Source organism: Balaenoptera acutorostrata, chromosome 9, assembly GCF_949987535.1.
Source record: "Balaenoptera acutorostrata chromosome 9, mBalAcu1.1, whole genome shotgun sequence".
Classification (NCBI taxonomy): domain Eukaryota; kingdom Metazoa; phylum Chordata; class Mammalia; order Artiodactyla; family Balaenopteridae; genus Balaenoptera; species Balaenoptera acutorostrata.
Window position 1 is genome coordinate 58,018,534 of NC_080072.1, and position 15,962 is coordinate 58,034,495.

At 37.0% G+C, this 15,962-nt stretch overlaps 1 protein-coding gene across 6 annotated transcripts in view; it reads right to left on the minus strand.

Annotated features, from left to right (window-relative positions):
• Window positions 1-15,962, minus strand: part of NARS2 (asparaginyl-tRNA synthetase 2, mitochondrial) — a 151,544-nt gene that overhangs the window by 14,657 nt on the left and 120,925 nt on the right. For all 6 annotated transcript variants that reach the window (XM_007187599.2, XM_007187598.2, XM_057552089.1 and 3 more), the window contains 2 exons: window positions 4,532-4,598; window positions 2,935-3,072 (listed from right to left, as the gene is read on the minus strand). In XM_007187599.2, the coding sequence (XP_007187661.1) occupies window positions 2,935-3,072; window positions 4,532-4,598 (205 nt within the window). The remainder of the gene's footprint in view (window positions 1-2,934; window positions 3,073-4,531; window positions 4,599-15,962) is intronic.

Consider the following 15,962-nt stretch of genomic DNA (forward strand, 5'->3'; position numbering starts at 1 on the left):
TGGCTAACACTTCCAAAACTATGTTGAATAATAGTGGTGAGAGTGGGCAACCTTGTCTTGTTCCTGATCTTAGTGGAAATGGTTTCAGTTTTTCACCATTGAGGACAATGTTGGCTGTGGGTTTGTCATATGTGGCCTTTATTATGTTGAGGAAAGTTCCCTCTATGCCTACTTTCTGCAGGGCTTTTATCATAAATGGGTGTTGAATTTTGTCGAAAGCTTTCTCTGCATCTATTGAGATGATCATATGGTTTTTCTCCTTCAATTTGTTAATATGGTGTATCACATTGATTGATTTGCGTATGTTGAAGAATCCTTGCATTCCTGGGATAAACCCCACTTGATCATGGTGTATGATTCTTTTAATGTGCTGTTGGATTCTGTTTGCTAGTATTTTGTTGAGGATTTTTGCATTTATGTTCATCAGTGATATTGGCCTGTAGTTTTCTTTCTTTGTGACATCTTTGTCTGGTTTTGGTATCAGGGTGATGGTGGCCTCGTAGAATGAGTTTGGGAGTGTTCCTCCCTCTGCAATATTTTGGAAGAGTTTGAGAAGGATAGGTGTTAGCTCATCTCTAAATGTTTGATGGAATTCGCCTGTGAAGCCATCTGGTCCTGGGCTTTTGTTTGTTGGAAGGTTTTTAATCACAGTTTCAATTTCAGTGCTTGTGATTGGTCTGTTTCATATTTTCTATTTCTTCCTGGTTCAGTCTCAGCAGGTTGTGCATTTCTAAGAATCTGTCCATTTCTTCCAGGTTGTCCATTTTATTGGCATATAGTTGCCTGTAGTAATCTCTCATGATCGTTTGTATTTCTGCAGTGTCAGTGGTTACTTCTCCTTTTTCATTTCTAATTCTATTGATTTGAGTCTTCTCCCTTTTTCTTTTTTGATGAGTCTGGCTAATGGGTTATCAATTTTGTTTATCTTCTCAAAGAACCAGCTTTTAGTTTTATTGATCTTTGCTATCGTTTCCTTCATTTCTTTTTCATTTATTTCTGATCTGATCTTTATGATTTCTTTCCTTCTGCTAACTTTGGGGTTTTTTTGTTCTTCTTTCTCTAATTGCTTTAGGTGCAAGGTTAGGTTGTTTATTTGAGATGTTTCCTGTTTCGTAAGGTAGGATTGTATTGCTATAAACTTCCCTCTTAGAACTGCTTTAAGCAGAGTATTTTTAAGAAGTGCAAAACTGAATGACTGAAAGGTGTTCTACTTTGGGAAGTTATGAGAGGAATACATAGTGTGTGTGCGCTGGGGAAGGGAGGTGAAGTGGGATAGGGTGGAGTGATAAAAAAGCCAAGAGATACAGACACAGGCCTCTATTTTGTGATGTAGGCTCAATGCTGAATTATCTAAGATTGGATAATCTACGCCCTAGTCACTCTCATTTTTTTGCTGCTAACCTGTGGGCCTATTCATTTCTCACAATCGATTATACCAGAGGGTTGGTAGGGAAAAGAGGAAGTAAGAATCATAAATCAATTGTGTTGCTCATTGGTTTTGGATAATGCTGGTGTGAAAGGTGGGGATGCATAGAATCGGTGGCTAAAATGTAATTTTATATCTGTGATTTTGAGGCAGAGTGATAGAGTGGAAGAGAACACAGACTTCAGAGCCAGAGGGAATCAGGTTCTAATATGAACTCTGTCACTTACCAGCCATGTAGCCTTGGGAAATTAATTGGTCTCTTTGCACCCCAGTTTTCTACATGTAAAATGGGAGAAACAATGAGTTTCTTGTTAAGGCTGTTTTGCGACTTAGAGATGAGATGAGAGTGTTTACCTCATACTAACTGGCGGCTAATATTGTTGTTGTTGTTGCTGTTGTTGTTTTTCGGTCGTGCTGTGTGCCATGTGGGATCTTAGTTTCCTGACCTGGGGTTGAACCTGTGCTCCCTGCAGTGGAAGCGTGGAGTCTAAACCACTGGACCACCAGGGAAGTCCCCTAATACTGTTTTGGTAACACTGTAATCTGAGAGAAGACAGGAAATACATTCAAAGAGATAACCTTATATACTAAGACGAGGTCATTTAATTTACTGGTAGGTCTTGATCTACATTTTCCTACTGGTGTTTATCTAGAGGCAAGTGAAAAGTACAAGATGGCAAAGTTTAGGTTTGTGAACTTTTTTGAGATAAACATAATATATTTGTCTCAGACTTTTACAATTAATGATATTAAATATATAACTATTCAATATATATTTAAAGAGTCAAATATATTCTTATTTTATATTACTGCCAATTTTGTGAAGGAGAGAAGAGACAAAAAAGGAAAAAGGAAACAAGAAGAATAAAAATCAACTGTAGTTGAGGGGTAAAGAAAGAACAGAGGACAAGAAAGGCTAAAGAGAGCAGACAGACAGACAGACAGACAGGGACAAGACAGGTAGAGAGAGAAGAGATGGTTGGAAGAGGACTGACCAAGTGGAGAATCCGCCCAGACCTCTTCAATCCCTCCATAACCTTCCCCTCACTACTTCTATTTGATAGCCAAAGTACTCTAGGCTGCTTGATGTTCCAAGCTAGCTCTTCCCTTGCCCGATCATGCCACTACTATTATCTCTTGCCCAACATCTCCCCCCTCACTGCAGTCTCCTAATCAGTATTTGATAGGAGACTGGGCACATTGCTATACAGCGCTCTAGGACTCTCAGTAATTTAAAAAAACAAAACAAAACACACCTCCATTTGTATCTGCTTAACTGAGAAGGACACCCTACGATAGAAATGAGGGAGTATGCTTATAGAACACTGGGATCTTCTTTGGGAACACATTTTTAGAGGGGCCTTTGAGAAATGTTATCATTTTAAGAGATATAAAGAGTGAATGATATAATTTAAGAAAATATACCAAAGGATAAATGAAATTAAATCAAGGGAAAAACCACAGACTCTGAGGTGACTAACCCCAATTTACTTAATGTCTTTTCTTACTGTGTGCTGAGGGCTGTCTTCATTATCCCTCATGTAGAAGGGCTTGAGTGCTAATGGATAATTAATGACAAAGACTGGTATGTCACCACAGTGCTTCACCAGGTACTTTTCATGTTCCGTGTGTAGATCAGCACCCCACTGTAATGAGAAAAAAGAAATTACCAAAGGAGAAGACAGAGCTGAAATATACAATGCAGGACCTAAAAATAACCTGTATCAGTGCCAAGGGCTTCTTCTCCCTGAGGATCAGGGATGTGTGGAGCTGTCTGCTGAGGTTACACAGATAAATAAACTAGAGACAGATGTGTTAACAAGAGCATCCAAAGGCCTGGAATGATGAAAGCTGAAACTAGTAAACACTATGCTTTCTGTGCCCCATCTCAGGGAGCAGCATTTAGCAGATAAATAGCATCTGTAGGAAAACACAGTATACTTTCCATGGTGTATAAAAGCTGATTCAGAATCATAATTTTTATTAATATTGCCAAGAGCTTCTTCTACAGTTACTGTCCCTAAGTTTCAAGAAATTAAATGACGAAAGATAATATTCCTAATATTGAGTCTATCTCTGGCTAGATGGCTTCTCCCAGTAACTTTTTTTCTTTTTTTGATAAAAGAGTCAACTAATATATCAGATGCTCTTTGATGAATATTTAATAACACTGTTCATCTATTTATTCAGCAAATACTAATGTGCCTATTAAACCCCAATACCATGCTAGGTACTGGAAACTGGTAAGAAAAACAAAATCCCTGAGTTCATGAAGCTTCCAGGATGGGAGACAAACATTAAACAAAAAATTATACAAAGAAGTCAGTTGATTATAAATATAACAAGCACAGGGCACTCGTAACTTAAAGAGAGCATCTGCCTTAACTGGGAATGGAGCTGGTGTAAGGAATAGTTTGAAGACAAAGGTATTACATTCTTAACATTATCTTACTATTCCCACTTGTCTGGCAATATCTTATAGGAAAGAAGCACTGGCATAGGAACGAGGAGACTTGCTTCTAACATTATGTGCATGTCTACTGATAAATCATGTGGCTTTTCCAGACCTATATCCTTACCCATAAAATAAAGGAGTTCTGGGAAAAAACAAAAACACACAAAACTCAGTGTTTTTCAAAGTGGATCACAAATCAGAAGCCTCTATAAAGTTCAACGGAAAAAGAAACCTGTTTAATGTGTTGCCTAAACTTACTTGATCACATAACCTCTTCTGTCTGTCAACTGTTAACATCATTCATAATATACTTCGGGAAACACTGAACTAGTTGATTTCTATACTGATATTCTATGATTACCATTCTTTCTAAGGAATTTCATCTTCCTAAACTTGGGAAACTTCTTTATAACCCTTTTGTCACTGCTATTCCAAATGATATGATTCTACTTCAAAATTATTTTTCATTCTAAATATTTCAACGAGGTTAGGCAAACATCAAAAAAAAAAGCCAATGTACAGATATGCAAATACTACACACTGCTAGTAAGAGAAATAAGGTTATTTTAAAGGATTCTTAATGAAATCAGATAAATATGAGAAACATATTTTCATACATACATACATATATATATATATATAAATACTACCTCTGGAGTGAAGGTGAAGTTCTGGGATGCCTGCTTTAATATCTCCACTGCCTCAGTATAAGAAATGCTGGAGAGAAACAGGGTAAAAGCAGAGAAAGGTTAATACAATGGGCTGCTGTTAACTAGTGCATCTGAAAACTGTGAAAGGCCTGTTCTCATACAGTCTTTGAGATCATATATGAGTATCAAATGATTGTAAAAATGATTATTGAGTAATCAGGAATTAAGGTTGACCTATGAGAGTCTGATCAGCATGAAGAGAAATGGCCATTCAATAATCCCACTCCTGATCCACTTGCAGTGAACACAGAGAAGCTAGTCACTTAAGCAAATAAAGATTTTCTCTGAATTCATGTTATGCTAATGCCCTAAAAGGTGTGAAATACTGAGGCTAAAAGAGCAAAACTCTCTCCCTAAAGCTGTCATTCATTCATCCAACATATACTGAGCACTTACTATGTGCTAGGTATCATTCTAGGCACTGGAGATACAGTAAATAAAAACAAAGCCCCTGCCTTTATGGAGTCGCTATCCGTGTGTGTGTGTGTGTGTGTGTGTGTGTGTGTGTGTGTGTGTGTGTGTACATGCACAACGGGGGTAAGAAACATAAACAAATAAACAGAAATAAGCCACGGAGCTATTGGTGCTATGAAGAAAAACAAGGCAAGATAAAAAGACAGAGGGTAATAAGGTTAACAGCTGATCTTTCAGCAGAAACTCTGCAAGCCAGAAGGGAGTGGCAGATATACTTAAAGTCATGAAGGAGAAAAACCTACAACCAAGGTTACTCTACCCAGCAAGGATCTCATTCAGATTTGATGGAGAAATTAAAACCTTTACAGACAAGCAAAAGCTGAGAGAGTTCAGCTCCACCAAACCAGCTTTACAACAAATGCTAAAGGAACTTCTCTAGGCAAGAAACACAAGGGAAGGAAAACACCTACAATAACAAACCCAATACATTTAAGAAAATGGGAATAGGAACATACATATCGATAACTACCTTAAATGTAAATGGATTAAATGCTCCCACCAAAAGACACAGACTGGCTGAATGGATACAAAAACAAGACCCATATATATGCTGTCTACAAGAGACCCACTTCAGACCTAGAGACACATACAAACTGAAAGTGAGGGGATGGAAAAAGATATTCCATGCAAATGGAAATCAAAAGAAAGCTGGAGTAGCAATTCTCATATCAGACAAAATAGACTTTAAAATAAAGACTATTACAAGAGACAAGGAAGGACACTATATAATGATCAAGGGATCGATCCAAGAGGAAGGTATAACAATTGTAAATATTTATGCACCCAACATAGGAGCACCTCAATACATCAGGCAAATACTAACAGCCATAAAAGGGGAAATCGACAGTAACACAATCATAGTAGGGGACTTTAACACCCCACTTTCACCAATGGACAGATCATCCAAAATGAAAATAAATAAAGAAACACAAGCTTTAAATGATACATTAAACAAGATGGACTTAATTGATATTTATAGGACATTCCACCCAAAAACAACAGAATACACATTTTTCTCAAGTGCTCATGGAACATTCTCCAGGATAGATCATATCTTGGGTCACAAATCAAGCCTTGGTAAATTTAAGAAAATTGAAATCGTATCAAGTATCTTTTCCGACCACAACGCTATGAGACTAGATATCAATTACAGGAAAAGATCTGTAAAAAATACAAACACATGGAGGCTACACAATACACTACTTAATAACGAAGTGATCACTGAAGAAATCAAAGGGGAAATCAAAAAATACCTAGAAACAAATGACAATGGAGACACGAAGACCCAAAACCTATGGGATGCAGCAAAAGCAGTTCTAAGAGGGAAGTTTATAGCAATACAAGCCTACATCAAGAAACAGGAAACATCTCGAATAAACAACCTAACCTTGCACCTAAAGCAATTAGAGAAAGAAGAACAAAAAAACCCCAAAGCTAGCAGAAGGAAAGAAATCATAAAGATCAGATCAGAAATAAATGAAAAAGGGCTTCCCTGGTGGCACAGTGGTTAAGAATCCACCTGCTAATGCAGGGGACACGGGTTCGAGCCCTGGTCCAGGAAGATCCCACATAAATAAATAAATAAAATAAATAACTAAAAAAAAAAAGAAATAAATGAAAAAGAAATGAAAGAAACAATAGCAAAAATCCATGAAACTAAAAGCTGGTTCTTCGAGAAGATAAATAAAATTGATAAACCATTAGCCAGACTCATCAAGAGAAAAAGGGAGAAGACTCAAATCAATAGAAATAGAAATGAAAAAGGAGAAGTAACCACTGACACTGCAGAAATACAAACGATCATGAGAGATTACTACAAGCAACTCTATGCCAATAAAATGGACAACCTGGAAGAAATGGACAGATTCTTAGAAATGCACAACCTACCGAGACTGAACCAGGAAGAAATAGAAAATATGAACAGATCAATCACAAGCACTGAAATTGAAACTGTGATTAAAAACCTTCCAACAAACAAAAGCCCAGGACCAGATGGCTTCACAGGCGAATTCTATCAAACATTTAGAGAAGAGCTAACACCTATCCTTCTCAAACTCTTCCAAAATATTGCAGAGGGAGGAACATTCCCCAACTCATTCTACGAGGCCATGATCACCCTGATACCAAAACCAGACAAAGATGTCACAAAGAAAGAAAACTACAGGCCAATATCACTGATGAACATAGATGCAAAAATCCTCAACAAAATACTAGCAAACAGAATCCAACAGCACATTAAAAGGATCATACACCATGATCAAGTGGGGTTTATTCCAGGAATGCAAGGATTCTTCAATATACGCAAATCAATCAACGTGATACATCATATTTACAAATTGAAGGAGAAAAACCATATGATCATCTCAATAGATGCAGAGAAAGCTTTTGACAAAATTCAACACCCATTTATGATAAAAGCCCTGCAGAAAGTAGGCATAGAGGGAACTTTCCTCAACATAATAAAGGCCATATATGACAAACCCACAGCCAACATTGTCCTCAATGGTGAAAAACTGAAACCATTTCCACTAAGATCAGGAACAAGACAAGGTTGCCCACTCTCACCACTATTATTCAACATAGTTTTGGAAGTTTTAGCCACAGCAATCAGAGAAGAAAAAGAAATAAAAGGAATCCAAATCGGAAAAGAAGAAGTAAAGCTGTCACTGTTTGCAGATGACATGATACTATACATAGAGAATCCTAAAACTGCCACCAGAAAACTACTAGAGCTAATCAATGAATTTGGTAAAGTAGCAGGATACAAAATTAATGCACAGAAATCTCTTGCATTCCTATATACTAATGATGAAAAATCTGAAAGTGAAATTAAGAAAACACTCCCGTTTACCATTGCAACAAAAAGAATAAAATACCTAGGAATAAACCTACCTAAGGAGACAAAAGACCTGTATGCAGAAAATTATAGGACACTGATGAAAGAAATTAAAGATGATACAAATAGATGGAGAGATATACCATGTTCTTGGATTGGAAGAATCAACATTGTGAAAATGACTCTACTACCCAAAGCAATCTACAGATTCAATGCAATCCCTATCAAACTACCACTGGCATTTTTCACAGAACTAGAACAAAAAATTTCACAATTTGTATGGAGACACAAAAGACCCCGAATAACCAAAGCAATCCTGAGAATGAAAAATGGAGCTGGAGGAATCAGGCTCCCTGACTTCAGACTATATTACAAAGCTACAGTAATCAAGACAGTTTGGTACTGGCACAAAAACAGAAATATAGATCAATGGAACAGGATAGAAAGCCCAGAGATAAACCCACGCACATATGGTCACCTTATCTTTGATAAAGGAGGCAAGCATATACAGTGGAGAAAAGACAGCCTCTTCAATAAGTGGTGCTGGGAAAACTGGACAGGTACATGTAAAAGTATGAAATTAGAACACTCCCTGACACCATACACAAAAATAAACTCAAAATGGATTAAAGACCTAAGTGTAAAGCCAGACACTATCAAACTCTTAGAGGAAAACATAGGCAGAACACTCTATGACATAAATCACAGCAAGATCTTTTTGACCCACCTCCTAGAGAAATGGAAATAAGAACACAAATAAACAAATGGGACCTAATGAAACTTAAAAGCTTTTGCACAGCAAAGGAAACCATAAACAAGACTGAAAGACAACCATCAGAATGGGAGAAAATATTTGCAAATGAAGCAACTGACCAAGGATTAATCTCCAAGATTTACAAGCAGCTCATGCAGCTCAATAACAAAAAAACAAACAACCCAATCCAAAAATGGGCAGAAGACCTAAATAGACATTTCTCCAAAGAAGATATACAGATGGCCAACAGACACATGAAAGAATGCTCAACATCCTTAATCATTAGAGAAATGCAAATCAAAACTACAATGAGGTATCATCTCACACCGGTCAGAATGGCCATCATCAAAAAATCTAGAAACAATAAATGCTGGAGAGGGTGTGGAGGAAAGGGAACACTCTTGCACTGTTGGTGGGAATGTAAATTGATACAGCCACTATGGAGAACAGTATGGAGGTTCCTTCAAAAACTAAAAATAGAACTACCATACGACCCAGCAATCCCACTACTGGGCATATACCCTGAGAAAACCATAGGTCAAAAAGAGTCATGTACCAAAATGTTCATTGCAGCTCTATTTACAATAGCCAGGACATGGAAGCAACCTAAGTGTCCATCATCGGAAGAATGGATAAAGAAGATGTGGCACGTATATACAATGGAATATTACTCAGCCATAAAAAGAAATGAAATGGAGGTATTTGTAATGAGGTGGATGGAGTTAGAGTCTGTCATACAGAGTGAAGTAAGTCAGAAAGAAAAACAAATACAGTATGCTAACACATATATATGGAATCTAAGGAAAAAAAAAATGTCATGAAGAACCTAGTGGCAAGATGGGAATAAAGACACAGACCTACTAAAGAATGGACTTGAGGATATGGGGAAGGGGAGGGGTGAGATGTGACAGGGTGAGAGAGTGTCATGGACATATATACACTACCAAATGTAAAATAGATAGCTAGTGGGAAGCAGCCGCATAGCACAGGGAGATCAGCTCGGTGCTTTGTGACCGCCTGGGGGGGTGGGATGGGGAGGGTTGGGGGGAGGGAGATGCGGGAGGGGGGGGGGAGGGAGGAGATATGGGAACGTGTGTATATGTGTAGCTGATTCACGTTGTTATAAAGCAGAAAATAACACACCACTGTGAAGCAATTATACTTCAATAAAGATGTTTAAAAAAAAAAAAAAGACAGAGGGTATTTGGGGGTGCTGTTTTAGATAAGATGGTCAAGAAAGGCCTTACTGAATTGGTGATATTTGAACAGAAACCTGCCTGAAGTCAGGAAATGAGCCATATAAATACCTAAGGGAAAGTATTCCAGGTAAAAGGAACAGTGAGTACAAAAGCCTGAAGTGAGGAACAGTTTGGCTCATTCAAGGAACAAAAAATTCAGTGTGACTGGAGCATATTGAACAAGGAGAAGAATGCCAGGAAATCAGATTGGAAAGGTAGTCAGAGGTCAGATCCTATGAACTCTTTCAGGCCATCGTAAGGCTTTTGTAATATATTCTAGTATTGTACGACTGTTTAGGAAAAATATCATTTTTGGTTACCTCAGTAAGAAACCATCATGCCTAAAGCAAGCCAAACCAAGAATTTGTTTTAACAGTTTGGATAGGTGATATATGCACATAGTTTAAAAAAAAAAACTCAAGGTGAATAAAAGAGTATACATCTTTCTTCCATCCCTGTCCCATAGATACCTAGTTCCTCTCCTCACACACAATTACTGTTATTGGTTTCTTGTGTATCCTTCGAGGGTTTTATGCATCTATAAGCAAATATTAATACTCAATCTCCCCTTTTTTACAGATGGCAGCCATAGCATACATATCATACACACTCTTCTACACCTTTTCTTACTCAATAATATATGTTGCAGATCTTTACATACCAGTATATGAAGAACTTCTTCACTTTTTGAGCTATTACATAACATTCCACTTTGTGGATGTATCCTAATTAGTTTAACCAGTCATCTATTGATGGATATTTCAGCTGTTTCCAATCTTTTGCTATTATAAATCATGACTACATATACCTAATTTATGCTCATACTGATTTTGCACATGGGAAAAATGGAACTGTTGGATTCAAGAGTATTTGCATTTGCAGTTTTCATAATTTTGAAAGACACTGCCAAAGATATCGTTCCCCTTTTACAGGGTTATTCCAATTTATGCCCACCAATAGTATATGAAAATGTCAGTTTCTCTATGTTCTCTGCAACAGTATTCTGCATGATTAAAAGCAAAAATCTACAAACTTTCTGAAGGACTCTGAGTTAAAAAATAACCTAAGAAACTTATTCTCTGAAGCAAAAATGAAGTTCACATCTATAATAACTAACTGGAAAGAGTTGTGTCAGAGAGTACAAATAAAGCCCCCAAAGCTATGTTTTGAGTGATAGGTTTTTTAGAAGATGGAAATTCTATTCAAACTAAAATCTAGTATTAAATAACAGATAATTTCTAAGGTAAGAATGGTGTTGGTGTTGATAGTAGTAATAATTTTTAAATGAGCATTTTACAGAAGGGAAACTGAAGCTTAGAGAGGATCAATAACTTGCCAAAAATCACTCATGTAAGTAAGAAGTAAACCTTGATGTGCTGACTCCAGAGTCTAAGCTTTTAACTGCTGAGATAATGCCTAAACCACTTGGAGTTTCATATGTTCTATCAAAATAAAAGATAATGGGCTCTGGGTTCTCCCTTTGACTCTACCACTTAGTAACTATGTAAATCACTTCACCTCAATGAAAGCATTTTATAAATTTTTGTATTTTATACAAAACTCGAAAAATACAAACATTAAAAAATTAAGCATTTGTACTTATAAGATAAGGAGACTGGGCTATATTAAGCTCTTGTCTGCTTAGAAATTCTATTGTTCTATTCCGTCAATTACTTGATATGATCTACTCCTTATACTGAGAAATATAAGAGCAGTAAAAATGGGAAGCACTAGAATTTTGTGCCATTGATACGTTACAGTTACATTATTAAGAAAAAAGGACTCTCATGTCTAAATATCTCTTGTTATTCCAGATGTTCTGCCCCACGCTCCTCCCATACCTTAAATTGAGGCAGAACTTTCAAGTTCAAATTACAGTTCTGACACTGGATATCCTTAATGGCCTTCATCAACTCTCTACTAACTTTTCTTGGTATGTACAGGGAATAATATTTCTTCTCCTTCCCAGAAACTATTCCAAAGTGCTTTGAGGAAAGAAGACATTGTGATATTGCGTGATACAATATCAAACTACCTTCATATTTCAAATTTTTTGTTGTTGAATGAAGAAAATTATTCTGAAACTGTTGGAGTACAACTGCTAAGTTACAGAGATTATTATTAGCATTCTTTGCCTCAAATTCACACAAATAAATGAAGAGCAAATAAAAAGGTAAGTACTCTATATTTTTAAAGCCTTAATACTATAAAGAAAATGTAAAATAAGTGTGTTCTATTTCTGCTTGATAAAGGATAAATTCAAAGACTACACAAGTCCTTTAAATAATATACTTTCATATAAAACAATTATAACAAGTACTCAAGAACACTGAAATCTATTTATTCAAAAGAATATAAGTCATATGGTATCTTGCGTGTGGGTGTGCGCATGTATGTATGTGTATTTTGGGGTGCATCTTGATTCTAATTCATCATGCTTAGGTCTACTCTAATATTCTCTCATGGCTTTTAAAATCTCTGGTTTCAAAGACTACAAACCCCCTCCATCTCTGGTACCCTCCACCCTGAGAATCCTCAGCATCATGTAATTTACGTACATCCTCGGATGTTCAGTCCCCTCTGTTTCTAGCCCCTGGAACTTCTCATCTATTCTAGTGAACTCAACAATGCATTTAAAAGGATTTAATAATATTTTAACTAGCATTTTTAGATGTTTTGTAGCAGGAGGGTTTTCAAGTTATCTAGTCTTTGACATATTGCTTAAGCAGCATTTGAACATTTCAACAAAATAAGACAGACAAGTTATCACTTCATAGATGAGAAAACTGAAGCTCAGAAAGGTTAAAGATTTACTATTAGTCAAATTCGTAGTTGTAATTAAATAATTATTCATGCAAATATTTAACTATTCATCTTTTTCTCTAGATGCTAAACTCCATAAAAGGACTAATCCATGCCTATTTTCACTACTGAATCCTCAATGACTAGCACAGTGCCTAACTCATAGAAAGTAGTCAATAAATATTTGTTGAAAAATATGAATTAGAGGAGTGAGAAAGGGAGAGATTCTACTTGAGAAAGTTTCAAGGGAGAGAGGCAGGGCTGTTTCAGGGTAAAGACAGATTTTATACTTGTGTAGCTCTCTCTGATGGTGCTTTTTAAACTCAAATGTACCTTTAAGTTCCCTAGGGGAATCTGTTTAAACTGCAGATATTGATTTCTTGGGTATGGTGATTCCGTTGGCCTGAGATTCTGCATTTATAACAAGTTCCGAGGCTCTGAGTTTCCTGAGGCCAGTGTTTTCTTTAAAGCTGAACCCAGAGGCCAAGCAACAATAAAATTTAAAAAAAATATATGAATTCACTCATTAATGGCTAATAAGTGGTAGAGCCAGGACTAGAATCCAGGTCCTCTGAAACATAGTTCACTATACTCAGTGCATAAGTAAAACAAACAAGCCTCTGACCATGCGGAGGTGACAACACCAAAAAAAAAAAAAAAAAAATCACACATATAAATTTAATCCACAACTATGATTAGCTCTGTGTGGAATGGATGACGGTGATAGCAATGACTGATACGGCACAGCCCATGTTCCCATCCTCAGTATTTTACAGACATGGATTCTGAAGCACAACAGTTAGATGATACATAAGGGTCATAAAGATAGTGGGGGAGCTACAACTACTCTAGCATTAATTCCAGTGCCCTTTCAGATATATGACGTACACTGGTTGAAAGCATGAGCTTTGAAATCAGATGACCATGAGATTGAATCCCCACTTTATCTTTTACTCCCCTAATTTCTTTTGAGTTGATTCTTCATCTACAGAAGGGCAACAATAACTACTCACAGAGTTGTTGTGACGATAAAATGAAATACAATGTATTTAAAGTTTATCGCTGTCTGGCACATAGTAAATATTCAATAAATGGTGGCTATTTTACCCCCATCTTAGATCTTATTCATTAGATAGAAGTTGGATAACTTCTCTTAAGATCTCCCTAGTTTTCTGTTACCAGTACAGATTCCTTGGGATGCCTAATTTACTTCTTTCCTTACCTACTTAATTACAACTTTTATCAATATGCTTATGTCCAGAACCCTCCTGTAGACTCTAGGCCCATACACTCAAACTGCCTACTCAACATGTACAACTGGATGTCTGAAAAGTATCTCAATCTTAACATGGTACCTCATGATGATGAGCCTGATATCACCCCTCTCTCTCCACACCCTCCCCCACTACTCTATGGCTTCCCCCGTCTCTGTTAATAGCAACTCCATTTCTACAGCTGTGTAAGTCAAAAGCCTTGAAGTCACTCTTAACTCTCCTTCTCTCTCTTTTTCACTCTCAGTAAATCCTGTTTGCTGTACCTTTAAAATATATCCAGAATAGGACAATTTCGCCTAACTCCATTGTTACCATACTGGTCTGTGATGGTTAATTTTATGTATCAAGTTGGCTGGGCTACAGTACTCAGATATTTGGTCAAACATTCAGGGTATTTCTGAGATGGTGTTTTTTTGGATGAGGTTAACAGTTAAATCAGTGGATCCTGAGTAAAGAAGATTACCCTCCAGAACAACATCCAACCAGCTGAAGGCCCTGCTAGAACAAAGACTGGCCTCCTCCAAGAAAGAAGGAATCTTCCAGCAGACTGCCTTTGACTTGGCTCCTCCTTGAGTCTCCAGCCTGCTGGACCACTCCAACAGATTTTTAACTTGCCCAGCCTCTACAATTGTGTGAGCTAATTCCTTAAAATAAATCTTTATATACACACATCATGTTGGTCTTGTTTCTCTGGAGAACCCTAACTTACACAAGGTTCAAACCACCATCTACTTGCACCTAGATGACTGTAACAATCTCCTACTTGCTTTGCTGCTCTCACTCTTGTCCCACTACAGCCTATTCTCAACAGATAGCCAGAGCAATCCTATTAAATCCAATTGAGATCTTGTCAGATCTCTGCACAGAACCCTTCAACAGCTTCCCCACCTCACCCAAGTAAAAATCCAAACTCTTCACAGTGCCCTACAAGGCCCCACCTGATTTCCCCACCTCCCTCATCCTTTCTTACTTTATCTTCGTATCCTCTTCCCTTACTCACTCTTCACTATTACTTGAACATGTCAGGCATGCTCCAACCTCAGGGTCTTTGTACTTGTTATTCCCTCTGCCTGGAATATTCTTTTCCCACTTACCCATATAACTAGTTCTCTTACTTTACTTTCTTGAGATCTTTACTCAAAAATCATCTCAGTGAGATCTTCCCTGCCATGCTATCTAAAATTTCTACCTCCTCATTCTTCCTTTATCTTATCTTCTTTCTCTTCTCTGGTTTTTTTCCCCATAAGTATTACTCATTTTCACAGACTATGTTTCACTTATTTATCTTGTCTCTTGGCTATTATTACCTCCACCAGAAATATAAGCTCAGTAAAGGCATGGAATTTTATCTGCTTTGTCCACTGTTTTTAAACAGTTTTTAGATTTTAGGACAATGCCTGGCACATAGTAAACATTCAACATACATTTAAGTGAAAGGAAAAGTCTCAAAAGCCTTCACTTGTACTTCATTGCCCTTCGGTTCTCTATCACAGGGCTCCTATTTCCTCCTTTTCTGATCCCACAGCTGCTGCCTTGTTACTGGGTCAGGCTCAACGACTCATCATTTTTAACTGGTAGCCTGAAGGTCTAGGCTGATAACTGATATTCTCAGCTCAGTCAAGTCTGCCAGGTTTTTCTTATTCCCCTTCTCAAGGACAGGTTGAATTCTTTATTCTCTTAGAAGAAAAACTTCCTAAACTTAAGATAGCAAGGGAAAAATGATACTAACTTATGTTCAGAGACAATTTTCTTTTCTTCAGATTATCAAACTTACTTCCTCTACACATTGTAAATACCCTGAATACTAAGTCTTATATGAATTATTTGTACTGCATATAAGAAGTTGCTTGTTGTTTTTTCCATATCAATATGTGTTTCATAATAAACTGTGAAAAGAAGAGCCTATCTGATTAATATGGTTGGTTGAATAAACAACCAGTCCAATATCAAGTTCTACTTGAACAGGATTATAGTGGAAATGAAGCAATAATGT